The 22,839-nt window shown below is 33.3% G+C and overlaps 2 protein-coding genes across 6 annotated transcripts; both read left to right on the top strand.

The window, feature by feature from the left end:
- The first annotated feature begins 2,611 nt into the window (after positions 1-2,611).
- On the top strand, positions 2,612-8,489 carry LOC112753762 (putative disease resistance RPP13-like protein 1). Of its 4 annotated transcripts, XM_072221293.1 has the most exons (4): positions 2,657-3,245; positions 4,275-6,294; positions 6,479-6,544; positions 8,137-8,489. In XM_072221293.1, exons 1-2 carry the CDS (start codon positions 2,942-2,944, stop codon positions 6,287-6,289), a joined length of 2,319 nt encoding a protein of 772 aa, XP_072077394.1. In that variant the 5' UTR covers positions 2,657-2,941; the 3' UTR covers positions 6,290-6,294; positions 6,479-6,544; positions 8,137-8,489. The 4 variants fall into 4 exon arrangements, with proteins under 4 accessions (XP_025657419.1, XP_025657417.1, XP_025657418.1 ...); XM_025801634.2 differs by having other exon boundaries at positions 2,612-6,294; positions 8,141-8,489; XM_025801632.2 differs by having other exon boundaries at positions 2,612-6,294.
- A 3,028-nt stretch (positions 8,490-11,517) lies between these two features.
- Positions 11,518-21,765, top strand: LOC112753746 (kinesin-like protein KIN-UB). Of its 2 annotated transcripts, none has more exons than XM_025801631.2 (19): positions 11,518-11,805; positions 12,720-12,820; positions 12,945-13,067; positions 13,259-13,444; positions 13,649-13,870; positions 13,999-14,152; positions 14,251-14,400; positions 14,623-14,711; positions 15,438-15,641; positions 16,254-16,370; positions 18,043-18,177; positions 18,268-18,399; positions 18,838-18,976; positions 19,053-19,145; positions 19,464-19,589; positions 19,738-19,863; positions 20,763-20,906; positions 21,090-21,218; positions 21,290-21,765. In XM_025801631.2, exons 1-19 carry the CDS (start codon positions 11,640-11,642, stop codon positions 21,448-21,450), a joined length of 2,697 nt encoding a protein of 898 aa, XP_025657416.1. In that variant the 5' UTR covers positions 11,518-11,639; the 3' UTR covers positions 21,451-21,765. The 2 variants fall into 2 exon arrangements, with proteins under 2 accessions (XP_025657416.1, XP_072077385.1); XM_072221284.1 differs by having other exon boundaries at positions 11,580-11,875.
- Positions 21,766-22,839: the final 1,074 nt, after the last annotated feature.

The following is a 22,839-nucleotide window of genomic DNA, read 5'->3' as shown; positions in this document are numbered from 1 at the left end:
GTCGATCTTCATGCGAGCCATCTGTACCCGAGGTCCCTTGTTGCTAATCCCAAGATTGTAACCAGACCATCTGCGTACGAGAAACATAAAAATTGGTTGCATAATCGAAAATAAATACAAGAAAAATATATAGTACAAAACAATAACGGTACCTCGAGGCAAGGGGCCAGCTAATCTCATCATACCCAGATGGTCTAAGAGTGGAAAACCTCCAGAAGATCCAAGACTGTAGTAACTGTAAAGGGCCAGCTAACTTCACCACATGTCTGTTGGCGACTCGGCACATGCACCTGTACAACCATGCTAGTGCCGCCGACCCCCAACTGTAGCGACCCATCTCCTCAAGCCGAGCAACATAAGGTAGCCATCTGATGTGTATACGATTGCCGGATTTGTCAGCAAACAGCTGCGTGCCCAATAATATCATGATATAGGCCCGGGCAAAGCGCCTAACCGTCTCCTCATCAGCCCCGTCTGGACACTCTGCAAATGTCTCCTGAAACCAGGTGCAGTTGACTGCGAATTTCTGCACCTGGTTCTCGGGAGGTAAAACACTGAGCAACTCATGGAACCACTGCCAAGCAGGTCGACCACCCTCAATGTAAAGGTGGAAGTCTGTCAGGCAACCACTAACGTAATCTCCGTCGACTGGCAACCCCAGCTGGTATGCGACGTCCTGAAGCGTGATGGTGCACTCTCCAAACGGCATGTGGAAGGTGTGCGTCTCAGGCCGCCACCTCTCGACGAATGCGCTGACTAGGGGCTCGTCTAGTCGGAACCATCTGTCGTTCAGTCTCGCAAGATGGTACAATCCGGCCATCTGCAAGTACGGAACGTACCTCTCATCAAGACGCATCCCCTACTGCCGCCTAACGCTGGATATGCAACGACGAGGCTGGCCAGTACATAAACCGCATAATTAGAACAGATGCAGAAACCACTAACATATTCAATATATTTCATATGGAACCAGAAAATAAATCGTGATGGGTAAAAGATATATGAAACAAACGACCAACATTTTATACACAAACCGCTCACTCAAACCACGTGCAAATAACATTAACAAAAACATATGCATTTTCATTTATCATAAACCACTACCCTTAACCGCTAACCATCAGTAAAACCACTATCCAAAACCGTTAACAAAAACCGAGTACAAAAATCACTAACAAAAACCACTGGCCTAACCCGCTTGCTTAAACTGCTAACACTAAAATAAACCGCTATAAAATACCATTAACAAAACCCACTACCATACACCACCAACTCAAACCACGTCCCTAAACCGCTAACCATCACTAAAACCACTATCCAAAACCATTAACACAAACCGCTTACAAAAAACAATTTCAAATACCACTAACAAAAACCACTGGCCTAAACCGCTTGCTTAAACCGCTAACACTAAAATAAACCGCTATAAAAAACCATTAACAAAAACCACTAGCCTACACCACTATCCTAAACCGCTATCCTAAACCACTCACAGTAACATAAACCATTATCAAAAACCATTAACAAATACCGTTATCATAAACCGCTTTCATAAGCCAATAACCTCGTCATTGATCACACCGGCGATATGAGCAACTCCATCCAAACGATAAAGCCTTCCCGGATCGTCCCCCATCGACAAAAAAGCCGCTCTCCTCTTACTCGTACCGGACGTGGGTTTTTTTCTCTGGGATTTGGTGGGGTTGGAGAATGAGAAAGTGATTCGAATGAACTTGGTTCGAACTCCTTTTATAGCCGAAACCCTTGTAATTCGAATCAACTTGATTCGAATTACTATGCGAATCAATTTTAACCTAATTCGAATCAACTAGATTCGAACCCCTCTAAAGTGCAAACCTCCTAGTAATTCGAATTAACTAAACTCGAATTACAAGTACAATTCGAAACGAGTTGTTTCGAATTACTTCGTCTTCTTGCATGTGTATAATTCGAATCATATCAATTCGAATTACTTTAATTCGTTGCATGCACATAATTCGAATTATATCAATTCGAATTACTTGAGAGTATAATTCGAATCTTATTGATTCGAATTACATAATAATTCGTCCTGGTGGATTCAGATATGAATTTTTGATTTGGCTGATTTGGGTAATTTGGAACTCTCCTAGGCTTATTTGGGTTTTTTACCCTAAATTTTAATTCTACCCTTACCATCAAATTTTTAATAGTAGATACCTAATCAACTCTTTTCCCTAATTTTATCATTTTTTTTCTTTATATCTATTTCCGTTAGACAATATTATTCCTCTCTAATGGAGATAAATATTAGGAATTGCTTTATATATTTTAAAATAAATACTAAAATGTCAATATTAAAAATCTCAAATTAATTTTGATAATTAGTTTAGAAGTTTTTTAAACTATATAAATGCTTATCAACTGTATTTAAAGCAAAATATGTTTATCGTGACTTCATTATTAAAAAATAATTATAGGTACTCTCCATAATTAAAAAAGTTCTTAATCGGCTCCAAACTATTTAAGTAATTGGTGTCTGATAAAATATAAAAAGCAGTTTTATGTTAAAGTTATTTTAAAAAAAAATGCAGAGATGAACAATTTTTTATGGTATAAGAAGCAGGGAAGCACTAATGGTAGTCGGGTTAATAAATAAATGCACAAGTGGATATTGTTAAACATTTTGCAGCTAAAGATCCGTTGTAGGGAGAATGAAGACCAAAGGCACCCAAAGCATCTCACAGCTTCGGAGCAAGAAATGAGATGCTTTATAATAATCTAAGCATATGAAGCATATGAAGTCAACATATGTTATTATTCGCTAATTATAATAATCTAAGCATTCACCACATTACAATAATATTTCATACTCTGTGTTTGTGAGAGAATTCTGAGTTTTGAGTGCATACACAAACCACTTCCCTTTCCATCCCTTTCTTTCTTTCTTGCTCTTGTGAACATGGCTGCTGAACTTGTTGGAGGAGCTTTTCTCTCTTCTTTTCTCAATGTTATTTTTGATCGGCTGTCCGATCCTGAGATCATCAACATGATGAAAGGAAAGAAGGTTGACCAGAAGCTGCTTCAAAAGCTGGAGAACATTTTGAGTGTGGTTGAAGCTGTGCTGAATGATGCTGAGAGGAAACAGATTTATAACCCTGCTGTCAAGAGGTGGCTTGAAAATCTCCAAGATGCTGTCTATGATGCTGATGACTTGCTGGACGAAATCGCCACCAAAGCTGCCACTCGGAAGGATCCACCACCAGGTAACTTCCTGTTCCGCTTTCTCAATTTGCAAGATAGGGAGATGGTTACTAGGATTGAAGAAATCATTGCTAGACTACAAGATATTGCAAGTCATAAGGATATCCTTGGTCTAGAAAAGATTTCAGTGAAGAACATGTCAGGGAGAATTGAATCAACATCTCTTGTTCAAAAGTCTGATGTATTTGTTGGTAGGGACCAAGAGAGGGAGGATATAGTCAAATTGTTGTTGGATGATAGTAATGATGGTAAACTATCTGTGATCCCCATTTGGGGCATGGGTGGGATTGGAAAAACTACTTTGGCTCAATTGGTTTTCAATGATGATAGAGTGCAGCAAAAATTTGATGTTAAAACATGGGTTTGTGTTGGGGAAGAATTTGATGTTCTTAAGGTGACTAAAACTGTGGTAGAGAAAGCAACTTCTGGTCCTTGTAACTTGAATGATTTAGATTCAGTTCAGCTTTGGTTGAAGAATGAGCTAGCAGAAAAGAGTTTCTTGGTTGTTTTGGATGACATGTGGAGTAACAATTATATGGCTTGGAAAAAGTTGCTAACTCCTTTTCAATGTGGAACTGAGGCAGGGAGGCATGGAGGTAAGATTCTTGTGACAACTCGTGATGAAAAGATTGCAAATATGGTCAAAAGTCATCACCATCAAGCCCACAATTTGAGTGTGTTGAATGATGAAGATTGTTGGTCATTGTTTGCAAATCTTGCCTTGCTTTCTAAAGACCGTTTAGGTTTTGAAAAAGTAGGGAGAGAAATCATTAAAAAGTGCAAGGGATTACCTTTGGCTATTCAAACACTTGGGAGCTTACTAAGTACCAAAGATGATGAAAGGGATTGGAATGATATTTTGAACAATGAAATTTGGGATTTTTCTGAAGAGGAAAGTGAGATTCTTCCTGCATTAAGGATCAGTTATTACCAACTTCCTTCGTACTTAAAACGTTGTTTTGTTTATTGTTCTTTGTATCCTAAGGACTATGAATTTGATAGAGATGAATTGATTTTATTGTGGATGGCAGAAGGTCTTTTGCAACAACCAAGGAGTGGAAGCACTTTAGAAGAAGTTGGTTATGAATGTTTTAATGATTTAGCTTCAAGATCTTTTCTTCAGCCTTCTAATAATGCTCATAAAAATTCATTTGTAATGCACGACCTCATGCATGATTTGGCGACATTCTATGGTGGAAAGTTCTATTTTAGAACCTTTGAACTCAAAAATGTATTTAAGCATGATACGAAAACTCGTCATTTGTCATATGGTCTTTACAATGATTCGATCTCAAAGATCGTGGAAATATGTGATAGTTTAAAGCATGCAAGGACATTGATGCAAGTCAATTTGGATACATATGAATTCTCAAAGGGAGTAATCGATCCTTGTCACCTGCTAGAACAACTGAAGTGCTTACGAGTGTTGTCATTTAAATCATTTTACCTTGAAGAAGACTTGTTGCACCATTCGATTGGTGAATTGATTCACTTGCGTTATTTAGATCTTTCTCAGACACTTCTCGTATCATTGCCCGAGTCACTGTGTGATTTGTACAATTTACAAACTTTGAAGTTGAGCAAATGTAAGAAACTTAAAAAGCTTCCCTCCAACATGCAAAAACTTGTGAATTTGCATCATCTTGATATTGAAGACACTGAACTGGAAGAGATGCCAAAAGGTATGGGCAAATTGAAAGACTTGCAGATTCTGCGTTACTATATTGTTGGCAAGCATGAAGAGAACGGGGCTGGGGAATTAGCAGAACTTGTAAATCTTCGAGGGTCATTTCATATTGAGAAATTAGAGAATGTCATTAACAGCAGTGAGGCTTGGAAGGCAAGGATGGTTGATAAGAAATACATGAGTGATTTATGTTTGGAGTGGTCATCAGGTGAAGATAGTGATATGGTTGATTCCCAAATGGAGAAAGATGTACTTGCCAAATTAGAACCTCACAAAGACCTGAAAGAATTAAGAATCAAGGGTTACAGGGGTACCATGTTTCCAGAATGGGTAGGGCAGTCTTTGTACCACAACATGACTGAGTTGGAGCTGAGTGGATGCGGGAATTGTTGGGTGCTTCCTACACTTGGACAGTTACCCGCTCTAGAGTGGCTGGTCATTTCGAACTTCGATAAGGTGAGGAGGATTGGTGGTGAATTCTACAAGGATGATGGAACTGATCATCATCGGGAGATACCCTTCCGATCCCTTAAAACTCTGATTATTAGAAGAATGCCTTGCTGGGAGGAATGGGAGTCGTTTGAATCTGATGACAATGATGCACCATTTCCTCAACTTGAGCATCTTAGGATATGGGAGTGTCCTCAGTTAAGAGGAGATTTGCCCACTTTTCTTCCATCCCTGAAGGAACTCTGGATTTCAGGATGCGAGCAGCTTGGTTGTTATCTGCCAAGAGCTCCCATCATACGCAAATTAAGAATATCTGGCAAACAAGAAGCAAGAATGCAGGACCTACCACTTTCCACGTTGGAACAACTATCAATATGTGGAGAGCAGCAGGTGGAGTATGTGTTTGATGTCATGACCCACACCCAACCAACCTCTCTCACATGGCTAGAAATCTCAAACTGCTCATCAGCCATATCATTTCCAAGAGATTCCTTGCCCCCTTCGTTGCAATATCTGTCCATCAAGAATTGCATGAATGTAGAATTCCCAATGCGGCACCAACAACATCACTCACTACAGAGCTTACGTATAGACAACAGCTGCGATTCACTTACATCCTTTGCATTGCCAGCATTCCCAAATCTCAACGAGCTGACCATCAAAAGATGTGAAAATTTGACATCTCTGGAGGTGTCACAGTCACAGTCCGTCCGGGAATTATCAATTTCAGACTGCTCCAAGCTGGAGAATGTAAGGCTGCCTGCCTCTTTAAGTAAACTCTTCATCAGGGAAAGTCCGTTGTTGGGGGAACGCATACAGAAGAAGGACCCCCACATTTGGCCAACCATTTCCCACATCCCCTACATTTCTGTTAATGGAAAACAGATTCGTAATGATTCAACATCTTAAAACAGGTACTGTTTTTCTCTCTCTATTCCAAACACACTTCATCTTCTCCAATATCATATTCATTCTCTCCTACATAATCTTTGTTTTATTTCCATGGGGAGCTGTTAGCTTTTTAGGATACGGTATCAATTTTGGATTTTCTTTCCATCCCCATTCAACTGTTTTACCCATTTATTTCTTCATGTATAGGGACATCTACTGATTCTTCTGGGACCCGTGAATTTGATGCCTTTGGGTGCTGCCCCTCCAATTTCTGTAAGGATCCTCCTTTTTCTGTAAGCCCTCTATTTGGATTTCACGTTACCTTTGTCATGTACTTTGCTTTTTCCTGTTGGAGAAATTAATTGCCATTGCAGTACAAGTTTAACATTATAAATGCTCTTATCTATACTCTTCAAAGTCTCATGTGTGAAATCTGCAATAAACAATATAGCAAAATCTTTGGGCATGCTTAAAGAAAGATCTTGTAGAGTAATTGAGTTACATATTTTAATTTTCTTAATCTAGAAGATCTTGAGAGTATGTTTGGAATCACAAAAATTAAAATTACTTAGAGCTTGTTTGGAAATTATTTAAATGCAAGAAAAGAATTTTATTTTCTTTAATAATAGAATTTATTTCTATTTGATACTCAAATCATCAATTCCATGGTTTTGAATGACTTTAACATATTAATAGAATAGAATTCAATTCTTTAATTTGGAATAATTTTTATGAGTTAAATTTTCTTCTTTTACAATTTTGTCCTTAACAAGGAGAAGAAAGAGGACTAAATAGGTGTTCGACAAAATTAGAATAATTAATTATAAATAGAGATTTTTTTATATTTGACATATTGAGCTTGTTTAGTGTGAGAATTAATTTCAAAATCAGACCATTTTGGTCTGATTTGTAAATGAGAGAAAAGTGAGAATTGGAATTCTCAAAGAAATTCAAATATTTCCTTTTTATTTGTTCTAAAACAAGAAAAAGAATTTTAATTCTTGAGTGAATTCTAATTCATAGATTTCCAAACAAGCTCTTAAGAATTAAATTCTTTTTCATACTTTAGAACAAATAAAAATAAATAATTTAAATTCATCTGAGAATTCGGATTTCTCATGTTTACTCCATTTATATAATGGAATGGAATTCTTGTATGTAGTAATTATTTGCTGGTTGAGTACATGGACAAGGAGCTAGGCATATAGTTGAACTTTCTTGTTGCATACAGAAACTTCAACCTGGACCACTCTTAGAGATATAATCCTACACTGCATTACTCCTATGATTCATAACATATCTTGTATAATATACCTTCTCATACACCTTCCATAACCATTGTGAATAAGGATTTTGCTTTTGCTACATCAAGTATGTACAACCATCACATGGTGTGACCTATTTTAATGGAATCATAAGCAAATAAGTACAAGCATTGAATTTTCTTGTGTCTTTTTTCCAATTTTCCACAAAATTCTTAGATTGTTGATGTTTGATAGCATGGAAAAACTTGTTAATTTGGAGCAAGTAATGTTGAAAGCTAGGCTGAGTGGCTGATATGATGTTCTCAAAAAAAATGTTGCTCAACTCAAGGAAGATTTTTTTTTTGTCAGTGAGAGATTAGGCATTTTGAGCCATAATGTTATACATAAACTACATGCAGCATAGACATACTTTGTTCTAATTCTAAGTGCAATTATGCAGTGTTTATTACAAGGTTATAATTTTGTTAATTCAAAGATCATCCCTCATCGGTTTTGGTATGCATTTTATTATCTTAGTATTAGTTTCTGTTGAATGAAGAAACTTACTTTGTGATAGCAAACATTTATGGTTTAGTGTCTAATGTGTTTGTTTTGGGACAGCAAGATTGCAAGAAACAAATTGGATCAAGATGGAGTAAGCAGAATTCATGGAAGACATCATCCTCGTACAAAATCAAAAGAAGAATTGGATGATGTAGAACAGAATTTTGCAAGGACAGATAGACCAATCAAAATGCAACAAGAACACCTTCAATTATTCTTTTTTTTTTCCTTCAAGAGTTTTCATTTCTTCATCATTTCATTCTATTTAAGGATAATTGATATATGAAAGACTAAACTATATTATGGAGCCATGTTATTGAAATCTAACTCATTTCATGAACTTTATATGTGTAAGTTAAGCTAATTGATTATTGCAAGTGAAATAATGAAATATCTCCCAAATTCTAGTAGGCAGGAGGGACAGAGCGAAGTATAGTGCAGGGGCTCTAAAATGTTAATTTTACTTTATGAGTATCTTTAATTTGTTTGTGAATATGCGTTCCTTCTAAATTATTTTTATTATAGTAAATATATATTTTATATTATTAGAGGTGCCATTTTTATTCTTATTTTACCATATTTATTTTTTTAATTAGGAATAATAAGTTTGCTTATCGTAATTTTTGGTGTATATATAATATTAGCTATTATTTTATGTAATTAGTTTAAAAAGATTTATATTTAGAGGAAATATAGATTTTGTATAGCAAATAATATGATGTACATAATCCATATATTTTTAAATTTGTAATCAGAAAGTATTTGTTTACTTTTATATATTATATCTAATAATTTAATTTGGCCATTAAACAATCAAAATATTGACAAGTTATTAGTTCAGATATAAAATTTAATAGGCTATATAAAATACTTTAATATTCAACTTGGTTATTGTTAATAGGTATTACTTAGAAATAATAACAGTATACTAACTAATTTATTAGTAAAATATTTTTTTAATTAAGTTATCAATACATTCATTATTAAAACACTATAATATCTTTTTACTAATAAATTATCAATGCCCTAATATTTTAAATAATTTTCTTAAACTTAATTCGTAAATGCCAGTCCCTAAATATTTTGTCTAACTCCAGCTCTGCAAGCAGGGACTACTAAATTTGTGTTACTTGTTTCTGGGTCATTGTCAAAGAATTTCATGAATTTTAAGTTGAGTTTTGAACTTTGATACAAATAATAAATACACCAAACATCTCTTTTACATATTATAAAAAATAAAAAAATGAGTGCATGAATTACCACCATTGTCATGTATTTAAAGCATCACCTAGAAATACCACCAAAAACTAAATGAGGCAGTTGAATGGTGACTTATGAGGTAGTGCAAGAATTGTGATTTTCTTGCCTTTCAGGGCACTTCTATAGTTCTATGATTCTCATTCACTTCTAGATTCTAATTTAACATTCAAAATTTGTAGATAGTTATTTATCTGATTTGAGTTATTATTAAACCTTTCTTTTATTTTCAAAATAAATATATATAATATATAATTATTCTAAGAATTTAATTTTAATGCATTATAAGTATAAAGTAGTATTATATAGATATTTAAATACATAATGACTCGTAAATAAAAATAATTATTTTTATATTAATTATATAAAAATTATTTAAAAAAATAAATATAATTAGACGTTTATGTAAAATATTTTTTAAAAAATTAATAAATTCAGAGATTGAAAAAAAATAATTTTTTTAAGAAAATAAAAATTTTACATGGAACTTTAATGATTTAATCTTTTGTTGGGTTGGCAGCAGAATCATGTATCTTTTTGGGCCAATTTTCTGCAACGTGGGCCCACTTGGTTTCCAATCACCTTTCAATTTTCGTCAGTTGCATTCATTCGTTTTCTGCCTCCTCCCTTTTTTACTTTCACTTTCTATTTCTTTTTACACCCAAAAAAAAATAAAAGTTGCTTCCCATAATTCCATTTTTTCTCCTCATTTTATTATCTGCTGGATTCAGAGAAGCAAAAATGTCCGGCAATACAGATATTTGCAAAAATCCCTGTTATGGAGATGAAAATAGAGATTTTCCAAATTCACAGAAATGAGATTATCTTTGTAAATAAACTGGTAGAATGGTTTAAATTACTTTTTTTAAGTGATAGTATTTCTAAATCATGTTTTGTGAGAAAATTTAGTATACGTTTGATTTATATTTTTATTTTTTGTTTTTACTTTTAGTATTTTTTGTTTTTTTTAAATTTGTTAAAAATAAAGACAAAATAATAAAAAATAAAATTTTGTTTTTTATTTTTTATTTTTAAAATAAAAAACATTAAAAATAAAAATAAAAATAAAAACACAAAACAACCGCATTTTTAGTTTCATAAAAATAAATTGAGGTGTCTCTAAGGTGTTTATCAAACATGACAATTTTTTTACTCATTTAGAAAATATTTGCAAGGAAGATTTTGAATTCGACTGAAAAGGTAAAAATAACCTAATGAAAAAAGTAAAATTAATTTGTTTTTAAAAATTTTCGTTTTCTTTCCATAATACACTTTTAAAATAATAAAATGAAATTACACGTATGATCTTATGCAAATTACGTACTTAAGTTCTCCATGTTAACCCATTGTGGTAATTCAAAACATTTTAGTTAAAAAATTAATATAAATATGACAAGAAGATGTTAGAGAAATCCATTGGGAGCAAGAAACGATGAATCTGTGTATGTAATAAATCATTCTGACGATAACTTATGCATATATAATATATTATTCAATTCTGCTATCTTATCAATAACATTTCTGTCAACATCTGTCAATTCTTATTTATAATTGTATTTAATAGAAATATCTTTATAAATGTGTCTAATAAAAATATTTTTTTATAGCTGTGTTTAATATAAGTATTTTTATAGATATATATTTTTTAGATATATTCCTTTATATATGTATTTAAAATATAATAATTAATCATTGTTAACAATAAATTGACAGATAATATATTGGTACTTTATATTTTTCCTTATTAAAAATATTATTTATCCAATAAAATTAGTTAGATGTAAATAAATGTGTGATTTATTTTATTTTTATTATATATTTATATTTTAACATATATTTTATAATAATAATATTTTCTAACTCGATAGGATAAGGACTAATTCGCTGCAGATCTGAGTTTCATGTAAGAGTCTGTCGTTAGTCAATGAATTACTGTATGCACAATGCGAAATCCAACACTTACTTAAATACACGAGTGAGCTTATAATATAATTATTTAATTATTTATTTTCTACAAATAATTGATGATTAATTTTCGGTATTTATGAGATAGATTTAGACGGAATCTTAGCCCTTAATAATAAATTATGACATTAATTAAAATTAATTTCATTTTCAAAAAATGAACCGGTAAACCAAACTCGAGCTTTATTAAGATTTAAGAGTTAAGACTCAAGACTTGAGACACAAAACAAAAACAGTTACTACTTAACAACACAAACACACACACTGCATTTGAATTTGTAGAAAAGTAACTTCTCTCTTCACCTATTCTTCTTTGAAGCTTTTACAAGCTTGAAGCTATGGCGTCGACTATTCACCGAAACGTCGTCGCTCAACGCGGAAGCGCCAAGTTAGATCGCCAAGGCGCCAACAACAACAGCATCCTCAGAACGAAGCCTCGCCACTCTCACCCGCCGGGATCCGGCGCTCCCCGCCGCAGCTCGCCATCTCACGGTGGCGACGCAGGTTTCCTAACACCTCTCTCATTCTTCCGATTTCAGCTTTTGAATTCTGGTTCTGATTCCACAATAGAAATGTACGAGTAGTAATTCGATTCCCTTCGGCTTAGTTACTCTCTTCATTCGCAACACTGATAATGGAATAGAGTGAGAAAGAGCAAGTGTTTGTGTGTTTGAATAGTGAAACAGTAAGCAGTAGTAGAAACGTAAGAGTATGAAGGTGAATGCAAATGTAGCTCTAAATCAGCATTTTGTTAACCGAAATTTCAGTAGCTTCTTTCTTTATTGTTACGATTTCAAGTAACCTAATAAATTTATAGATACTCGTTTGATTTTGTTGTAGAAGCCTTTTTAGTGTTTGTCGCGTGTTCTGTTATAGGCTTATAGCGGTCAAATTTATTGTATGTGTTCAAATTTTCAAGTAATATTAGTTTTTTAACGTGTGGATGATGAACTGGAAAATAAAATGTGTGATATTGGTTAAATCATCATGTCTTAATTATGCTGCCTAAGCTCGAGATGAATAGTTGATGATGAGGTTTTTAGTTGAGAAAAAGTGCTAGATTTGTTCTCTAGCTTTAGCTGATTTTGAAGAAATGAGGTTCTTAATTTATATTCAAACAGTATTCTTTGGAAGTTTTATGATGTGTTCTGTAATCCTAGATTATACATCGGAGTAGAGTATATTCTGGAACTGATGATGAAAAGGATATAGAACAGTTCATTGTGACAAGATACTGTAGACTTGGCACTTGTTTGTAATCTCAGCAGCATTTTTTATGCTTATGTTGTGTGTGTGTGAGTGTGTGTATACATATATTAATTGTTGGATGCAAATCCTCAAATATTGGTAATCGTTAACTGTGGTTTTTGCTATGATGATATTGTAACACTTCTTTTCTATTTCATACTTGTGTACAGTTCCTGGAAGAGTTCGAGTGGCTGTAAGATTGAGACCTCAAAATGCAGAAGAAATGATGGCAGATGCTGATTTTGCAGATTGTGTAGAATTGCAACCGGAGGTGGATATTGGTCTATAGATTCTTCAATTTACATTGGTTATAGGTGTACCTTTGGCTTTTTTATGCATAAGCCTTGCTTGAGGTTTAAATAACCTTCCTTTTTTCCTCCTTTTAAATGTTTCAGCTTAAAAGATTGAAGCTTCGACGTAACAATTGGGATTCCGACACTTATGAATTTGATGAAGTGCTCACTGAATTTGCGTCACAGAAGCGTGTTTATGAAGTTGTAGCTAAGCCCGTTGTAGAGGTCTGTTGTAGTAATGCATTTTCTATTTGTACAAGAATATCCTTTACTCTGCCATCTGCTTTTAAGTAGTGCTATTTAAGACTTTATTTGATAACCATAACTCTTAGTGGTAATAGAAATCAAAGGATTGTGGTGCTTTTAGGTGTTGTATGTAACTTGACTTGACATTCCATTTGATATGTGGTTTTTAGAGTGTTCTTGATGGCTATAATGGAACTGTAATGGCTTATGGTCAAACTGGCACTGGCAAAACATTTACCCTTGGACAATTGGGGGAGGAAGACACTTCTAGTCGGGGTATCATGGTTCGTGCCATGGAGGATATTTTATCGGACTTATCCCCAGAAACTGATTCTGTCACAGTCTCATACCTGCAGGTTGAATACTTTTGTCTTTTACTGCAATTGCATCATATGCTATTTTTTATACTTCTTCCACCATATTGTCCTTATATAACCATTAAGCTTTTGGCCTGTTGACTATGATATTTCTATTGGCATCTTTTTATCTCATTTTTTGTCAGTGGCCATCATAACTTTTACTAAAATGTTCATATCATCTCTGTCCTCGAAAATGTGTAGCTTTACATGGAGACTGTCCAGGACTTACTAAATCCAGCCAATGATAATATTCCCATAGTGGAGGATCCAAGAAGTGGTGATGTGTCTTTGCCTGGGGCAACTCACGTAGACATAAGGGACCAGCAGACTTTTTTGGAGTTGCTTAGATTAGGGGAAGCTCATCGAATTGCTGCTAACACCAGAATGAATACTGAATCTTCTCGTAGTCATGCTCTTCTGACGGTAAAATGATGAACTGTGTTTTATGTAATTTCTATTACATGTCATGAATCAGGATATCCAGTTGGCCACTGGTTTTCGTTTCAGAACAATTGCATGTAATCTTGATGTAGTTATCTCTTCTTTATCAGGTACATGTCAGGAGGTCTGTTGTGGAAAGTGCAGATAATGTTTTGACTGAAAATTTTGATGCCTCTCACTTGACTAAACCTTCAAAACCACTTATTCGAAAGAGCAAGCTTGTTGTCATTGATTTGGCAGGATCAGAGCGTATCCATAAGTCAGGTGTATATTGAAGTGTGTTTAAGATATTTTTATGTTTTTTGTTGTTTGAAAATGTGTATTTTTGTGAATGCTAAGCTTTTTCACTTTTTCTCCACTAGGAAGTGAAGGGCACATGCTTGAGGAAGCAAAATCTATCAATCTTTCTCTTAGCGCATTGGGGAAATGTATTAATGCTCTAGCCGAAAACAGTGCTCATGTACCATTTCGTGATTCAAAGCTTACTAGGCTGCTTAGGGATTCTTTTGGAGGTAAGATGCTTTAATTTGGTTTATGATGTAAGTATGCTGTAAGGCTTAAGTTTTTCTTTACCATCTGTATAGTTTAGAAAGCTGGTTTCTACATACTATATGCTGAACAAAATTGTACTAGATGTCTCTTATCAATCTTATGGGCATGAGTCCTATTTGTTGAAAATTACATTGATTATAGTATTTTATACTCCATGTGCTCTGTCTTACAATCATTTGCAGGAACAGCTCGGACCTCATTGATTGTGACCATTGGTCCATCTCCACAGCATCGAGGAGAGACATCTAGTACAATTTTGTTCGGCCAAAGGGTGAGCTTTTACCTCTGATCATGTATGTCTAACCATACAATGTTAGATATAAAACCATTTCTAGACCTCCATCTAATAGCTTAAGCTTTGAGTAAAGTTGGTTGTTGACATGGTTTTAGCACCTTGTGAACAAATGACTAGAAGTTTGATCCTTGCCACTTCTGTTTATAGTTAATTTAAAAGGCAATTCAACTGCAAAACAAAAATAAAATAAAATGAATAAAAGACACTCCATGCTTCAAACCCAACGTGTTTGGCTTGAGAGGGGGTATCATATGCGAGAAAACAGAAATGTAAAACCATTAAGGCCAAATATCTTAAGCTTTATTAAGAGTTGGTTGTCAAGGCAATGCACATTAAATACCGTTATCAAGATTTATGCAATTTTTAATTCCTATTCATGGTGTGTTTTTCATTGGCAAAAATAAGATATACGAAAAAAAGTAGTTGTTGGTGATATAATTTGCCATTTATTTATTAGATATTTATATGCATTGATTTTCCTGTCTCTTTTTATCATGCATTCATATACTTTTGCTAGCATCTAATTTACCCTTTTTTAGCTGGATTTCCCCAAACAATTTGTAGTAAATTCATTATTCTTCACAGTTTTTGTCTGGCTCATGGAAGTTATTTTCCGATGATGTATTTTATTATTATTAGTTATTACTAAGTTAACCCAAGTGCATTAGCTGGCTTTACATGAAAGACGTATTGATGTGTCAGGCTATGAAGGTTGAAAACATGCTGAAAATTAAGGAGGAGTTTGATTATAAAAGTTTGTCTCGGAAACTTGAGGTACAGTTAGATAAGCTTATTGCAGAAAATGAAAGGCAGCGGAAAGCTTTTGAAGATGAAGTTGAAAGAATAAATTTGGAGGCACAATGTCGTATTGCTGAAGTTGAGAAGAACTTTGCTGAAGCATTGGAGGTATGTTGTTTTTTTATTTTATTTTATTTTTATTTTAAAAACTACATCTCCTGCTTTTGAAATGATCTATAAAGTTTATATATCATGCTGGATAGTTAAGGGTGGTTGTTTTTTATTAAGGTATCTGATTATGGATTTCATATATAGTTTAGGTTTGATGATTGATTGAAGTTAGATCCTAGCCTTCTAGTCTGTAAACAGCATCTACAGACAGTAATTGAGGTTATAAAGAAAGTATTACAAGTTGTAAAATAGATTATGTCCTCTGGCTGACCTAAAAGATCTGAATAAGCAATAAATTTATTTGGAAGAAATTAATATAGAAAGATGCAGGTAGAGAAGGCCTAGGCTTCACAGATAGGATTGCGAGGCATTGAGACTTTTGGGTCATATTATCCAAACCACTAGTCTGCAATGTCAATGTGGTTGCACCAGTGCCTAATTACCAAAATATTGCAGCTTTCATGAATCCTCCTAACCATGTTGTACTTCTAAACATGTTACACATATATATTTACTTTATTTTCTCTTGAACGCCTAAGAGGATATTTTTTTAAACATAATGCGAACAATATATTTACTTAATTTATTAAACTAAAATGTTTCCTGTAGAGAGAAAGATTGAAATGTCAGATGGAGTACATGGAATCAGTTAAGCAGCTGGAGCAGAAGTTGATGACAAGTCAGGAAAGACAAGGTTGCAATGGTTTTGTCAATGGCTGTGGAGAGGTATTTTATTTCAAAGGTTATCTACCTATATGAAAATCTTAAAACTAGATTGTCTTTGTTCTTGATAAATGACAGATGTTTTTGTGATGATATCTTATATTAAGGGTATATCAATGTCTCAATTACACATTGCATGTGGCATGCATTTTATATCTTATCCTCCAACTCTTGGAATATCATTTACTTTCCATTAATAATATTTCTTCTTATATATATATATATATATCGAGTAAAGTATCGTTTTTGTCCCCCAACGTTCGAGACATGTCTCAAAGTTGTCCTTAACGTTTCAATCGTCCTATTTAAGTTCCTAATATTTCAAAATTGACTAAATGTTGTCCTGCGTTAGGGATCCCCAGAATTGGTGACGGGACAAAATTGAGACGATTTTGAAACGTTAGGGACTTAAATAGGACGAAAACGTTAGAGACAAAAACGATACATAAAAATAAATTTTAATTTTATCCTTCAATAATATCAATTTTTTACCGTACATAGTATTCAATTATTTTTTAATCACATCTAAGTAAATTACAGTTAATCACATTACTTTCATTCTAAATAAATTAATTTTTTTATAATTTTACACTTAAAGTAATGTAATTTTTTTATAAATAAATAAATTTTACACTTTCATTCTAAATAATGTAATTTTACTTTCATTATTTAATCATATTACTTATAAATTCTTTTTTTATAATTTTACATTTTCATTCTAAATAAATAATTTTTTTTATAATTTTACACTTTCATTCTAAATAATGTAATTTTACTTTCATTACTCAATCACATTACTTATATTTTTTTTGTATAATTTTACACTTTTCATTATAAATAAATTAATTTTTTTATTATTTTACACTTAAAGTAATGTAATTTTTTTATAAATAAATAAATTTTATACTTTCATTCTAAATAATGTAATTTTACTTTCATTATTTAATCACATTACTTATAATTTTTTTTATAATTTTACACTTTCATTCTTTCATTATTTAATCACATTACTTATAATTTTTTTTATAATTTTACACTTTCATTTTAATCACATTACATTATTTATTTAGAATGAAAGTGTAAAATTATAAAAAAATAAATTTATTTAGAATGAAAGTAATGTGATTAAATGTAATTTACTTAGATGTGATTAAAGAATAATTGAATACTATGTACAGTACAAAATTGATATTATTGAAAAATAAAATTAAAATTTATTTCTATGTATTGTTTTCGTTCCAACGTGTTCGTCCTATTTAAGTCCCTAACGTTTCAAAATCGTCTCAATTTTGTCCCGTCGTCAATTCTGTTAATGGATTCCTAACGATAGGATAACATTGAGTCAATTTTGAAACGTTAAGGACTTAAATAGGACGATTGAAACGTTAGGGACAATTTTGGAACTTACTCCAAACGTTGGGGACAAAAACAATACTTTACTCTATATATATCACACCCATCTTTTATTTTAGGATTCTTCTAGCTGGCTTCGCTTGTCTTTGCTCTACGTTTTAATGCTTGATTTGATTTCAGTGTCATTATTTATAAGTGTTCAGTGATATGTTTTGACATTGGCTTGTTGAAGTAGCGTGGCTAATTGAGTAGTGATATCCAATATACATTTTTTTATTGTCTTCTGCTTTATTATTCATGTGTGTATTCTTTACTTGTATAGGGGGTTGCAACATCTTCTGCTGATGAAGTTGCTGAGGTCAAAAAGCTTCTTGAAATTGAAAAAGGCAAGAGAAAGGCAATTGAAGAAGAGCTAAAAAGTCAAAAAATCCAACTGGGTAAATATGGACAAGTAGAGGTTAGTTTCAATTAAATGATAACTCTCACTAACTCAGTTCTTTTCCAAGTATGATTTTTCTAATATATGGGGAACATTTTGGTGTACTAGGCAGGAGGTGATGCTGACATGATAAAGCTTCGCAAAATCCTGGAGGATGATGCTAGTCAGAAAAAGAAACTTGAAGAAGAAATAATAATATTAAGAAGCCAATTATTGCAATTAAACTTTGAAGCTGACCAGGTATGTGTCACTTTGAATCTCTGATTCAGTATGCAGCATACGCTTGAGTAATAAGTGCTAGTTTGGAATCTGGATCCATATGTAGACTGGTTTAACATTTTAGTCCTTGATAATTCAATAATGTATATTTAGGTGTGACTAGAGTTTCTCTAATACTCCAAATGTATCCCGAGGTTGAGCACCGTTATAAATTACTAACATGGTTTTAATAGTAAGGACAACATGAAAATCTTGAAACGCAGACAACCAAATAAAAAATTTTCAACATATAGATCGAGACCTAACTGAAAATCCATGACTAGTGACCTTGTCATGACTTCAGTTTTGTCTTCTTTCTCCATGCCTCTTGTTGCCATTATACTCCAGTTTCTTGCATAACTTCAATAATATCTTATTTAATTTCTTTCATGTGAATATACATTAATGCTATGGCTATAGATGAGAAGGTGCTTAGAAAGTGGAAGTTCTGGAAATGCATTCCCTGCGATGGATACTTCGTTGTCTCAAAGTAGACATTCCCAACCCAAAGACACTAGGAATGATCAGAAGGCATCTGTTGCCACCCTCTTTGAACAAGGTACAAGTTGGCTGAGTTATAGTTGAAACTTTACATCCTTGTGTATACGACTAACATTATTTTAATTTTTAAACAGTTGGATTGCATAAGATTTTATCATTGCTCGAGTCAGATGATGCCAATGTACGAGTACATGCTGTGAAAGTGGTGGCCAACCTAGCAGCTGAAGGTAGATGCTTTCCTCTTCTTGTTAGTGTTGTTAATTGATACCGACCTTTTCAGTTTTATTTTCAATGCATTTGTTTTTACAATATATCAGACAAACTCTGGGAAGAGAGTGAGTTCTTTCAACATCAGAAGGGCCATCCTTTTGAGAATTTTGTTCAGAACAATACGAGCTTCAAGATATTTATCTCATGTTTTGTCCATTGAAAAAATTCACCCCATTTCATTTCCATTCTTACGGTCTTTCAAAAAGATATCAGACTGTGCCTTCATGGTAGTATATAAAGATTCTTAACACTTCATCTCAATATATAACATGCAGAGACAAATCAGAAAAGTATTGTTGAAGCTGGTGGTCTTACTTCCTTGTTGATGCTGCTTAGAAGATATGAGGATGAAACTGTTCGCAGGGTAGCAGCAGGAGCAATTGCTAATCTTGCCATGAATGGTGATCATTTATTTGCAGATATTTACAATATGCTGAGTTAACAGGATTATTTATTCCAAATCTGTTAATGTTACCAGTTATTAGGGATTTGGTGCTTCTGGTTCCTGTTTGTTTTGATATTCGTTTGGTTTCTTTCATGGCAATTCAGAGGCCAATCAAGAACTCATAATGTCTGAAGGAGGAATTACTCTGTTATCAATGGCTGCATCCGATGCTGAAGAACCACAAACTCTTCGAATGGTTGCTGGGGCCATTGCTAACCTATGTGGGAATGGTATGTTCCCTCGTTTTTCATGGTAGATTTTTGAATTTCACCTTCCAAATTAAAACAATGCAATAACTTGACATGTAAACTTTTCGTGATATTTTTAATTCTTTCTCGTTCACGTTCCTTCAAGCAGAGTCAAACTTGAATGATGCATCATGGAATATTGAGTAAATGGTTAAATTGGTCCCGAAAAGATTATTTATTCTCCAAATTAGTCCTTGAAAGATTACTCGTTTTCCAAATTAATTTCTGAAAGATTTTTTTAGTCAAATTTGCCCTTCAAAGATTTTAAATTAATCACGTTGGTCCTTTCGCCACTTCCTTTGTTAACGGCGTCAAAGTTTGCTAATTAAGGGAGACCTTGAGGCATTAGAATCCCTTTCGGATTGATTTGATCTGATTTCATAAACTTATCATGTTATACGCCAATGAAGACTACTAGGTGTGTGTTGCGGTGTCACTTAACGTGTCGCATCCGCAAACTCTAATGCCATTAGCAACAGGAATAATAGAAGGACTAACATGACTAACTTAAAATCTTTGAAGGATGAATTTAATTAAAAAAATCTTTCAGAGACCAGTTTGAAGAATAGGTGAGCTTTCAGCGACTAATTTAACCATTTACTCATGAAATATTGTCCAGAGATTCAGTTTACATAATATATAACCATGTCCTTGTTTCATTCTGGTGTGAACAGAATGAGGAAATGATTTAAGAGTGAGAACATTTATTTAGGTGAATTTACAGTAAGTACCAACAAATAAAAATAGCTGGCTATTATCTCAACATGGTGTAATAAAAGGTTTTGTTTTCCTTTGTAGATTTTGAATTGGGGCTCAATATTGTCCCTCGGGTTATCAATACCAGAGATATTCACAGTTTTACTTTCGTGTTCTTCCTTCAGATAAAATATTGATGAAGCTGAGATCTCAAGGAGGTATAAAGGCTTTACTGGGAATTGTAAGATGTGGACATCCTGATGTTCTTTCGCAAATTGCTCGAGGAATTGCCAACTTCGCTAAATGCGAATCTCGAGCTTCTAATCAAGGTCTGCTTTCTTCCTTGTCAGTATTTGATTATCAGTCTCAAAAAATTCTAATTCACTGCTATCAGCACTCCCTACTCTGTCTTGTCTGACTTATGACACTGCCAAATTTCGGCGCTAGCATGGAAGAGAAGATAATAGATGTCGTTTTTATTTCAGCTTGATAATTATGTCTGGCATTTACAGGGATAAAAAGTGGCAAATCCTTTTTGATAGATGATGGTGCACTTCCATGGATAGTACAAAATGCTAATAATGAATCCGCACCAATTAGACGCCACATTGAGCTTGCACTTTGCCACTTGGCACAGCATGGTATGTTTTATCCACTTTGCCACATTGATATGTTGAGAAAGTTCTAACAGTTGATTTTATGAACATTGCAGAAGTCAATGCAAAAGACATGATCAGTGGAGGAGCCCTTTGGGAGCTTGTGAGGATATCAAGAGATTGCAACCGAGAAGATATTAGGAGCCTTGCTCGCCGGACTCTGAGCTCTATCCCGCAATTCAAATCTGAATTGCGGCGACTGCGGATAGAATATTGATCAAAGATCTTCTGGGTATGATATCCTGTGCTAGTTATTCATTCTTCCATAGCTCCAATGAGATTGATCTATTCAAACTTCAATGTTTTACACCTTGCAATTTTTCCGTAGTAGAAGAAGCAAAGCAAGGGTATAGTAAGTACTTAGTGTTAGTGGTTTCTAGTCCAATGACCTTGAATGTTGTATATGTAAATAGAAGAGGAAAATAGATTAAGAGAATCGAAATATAATTTGGTCATGAAGAGAAGGAGAGGATATACGTTCTGTATTAATTTGATTTGTGTAAGTAATGAAAATCATGATCATTTTTTCGGAGTGTGGCCGAATATTATTGTATCAAAATTAGGCTCATTTATTCATGATTGAATAATGAGCCTGTTCGATTTTAAAATTTAGCTGGACTCAATAATAACATGAAGAACCTGATAAATGTAAATCTTTTAAGTCTCATGCTTTAAGATTAGATGAAATATTAGGACCTACTTGACATGGAACTAGTTGTTGATGTTGTTGTTTTCTATACTTTGCTTACATTGCTTTGTGACATAATCATATGGAAGAGTCTCTTATCATTTTGTAAAGTTTACTTTGATAAATACAATTTGTCACATTCAATTCTTGCTATTGAATAAGTCATGAGATACAACGAACCTGCTAATAGACCAAAATGGGAAACGGATAAGCACAAGAGTTACATCTAGTTCCCCTTTCCTCCTCCCTTTCACGTGCCTATACCCTCTCTTTCATACGACATGTATTTTCTTCCATTGGAGAGATACATAAACATGCCTACATTCGGTCATACATATAAAATATATATATATTCTTTAATTATGGTATTAAAGGATATGTATGTCAAGTCTATATATGAAAGAGCTTGAAGATCTTATCTTGATTTTGATGGGATGATCCATGTCAAACTCATTTAAATTTTAGTTTAATATTATTATTATATGAAACTTGTAATACATGTTTATCGATAAGTAAAAATGTTTACATTAACTTATTCTATATTGAAAAACAATTACATATTCTTTATTTGGGAGAGACATCTAAACATTAAAAAAAGAAAACCTTTGAAAGGTAAAATTATTCAAATAAATGCAATACTGAGTGGTGGCTAGTACATATATACTGAACCCAACTATCATTATTTCTAGATTAACTTGTTGGAGTTAATTAAGTAGCAGTTTGAGGAATTGAGTATTATTCAGTTCATCAGTTGTTGCACTTTCTTTCCTCTAGTAGTACTATTTTTTCTATAATTTCAATAATGATGTAAATAATTTTATTTTTTTTGGAAGCCGATAAGAGTGACGCAATATGAGATTTTAATTATTGGACGTTGTCCACCTCATATATATATTATTTTCCTCCTCTATTATATTA

The sequence above is a fragment of the Arachis hypogaea genome, chromosome 2, assembly GCF_003086295.3.
Source record: "Arachis hypogaea cultivar Tifrunner chromosome 2, arahy.Tifrunner.gnm2.J5K5, whole genome shotgun sequence".
NCBI classification, from domain to species: Eukaryota; Viridiplantae; Streptophyta; class Magnoliopsida; order Fabales; family Fabaceae; genus Arachis; species Arachis hypogaea.
Note: the sequence above shows the minus strand (reverse complement) of the source record. Positions and strands in the feature narration are given on the sequence as shown.

What these genes read in the sequence shown, in the direction of transcription:
- LOC112753762 (XM_025801634.2), top strand. Translation starts at nt 2,942, where the DNA reads ATGGCTGCTGAACTTGTTGGAGGAGCTTTTCTCTCTTCTTTTCTCAAT.
- LOC112753746 (XM_025801631.2), top strand. Translation starts at nt 11,640, where the DNA reads ATGGCGTCGACTATTCACCGAAACGTCGTCGCTCAACGCGGAAGCGCC. An exon ending in ATCTCACGGTGGCGACGCAG is followed by an intron (nt 11,806 to 12,719) that starts GTTTCCTAACAC and finishes ACTTGTGTACAG; the next exon opens with TTCCTGGAAGAGTTCGAGTG. An exon ending in AGAGCGTATCCATAAGTCAG is followed by an intron (nt 14,153 to 14,250) that starts GTGTATATTGAA and finishes TTTCTCCACTAG; the next exon opens with GAAGTGAAGGGCACATGCTT.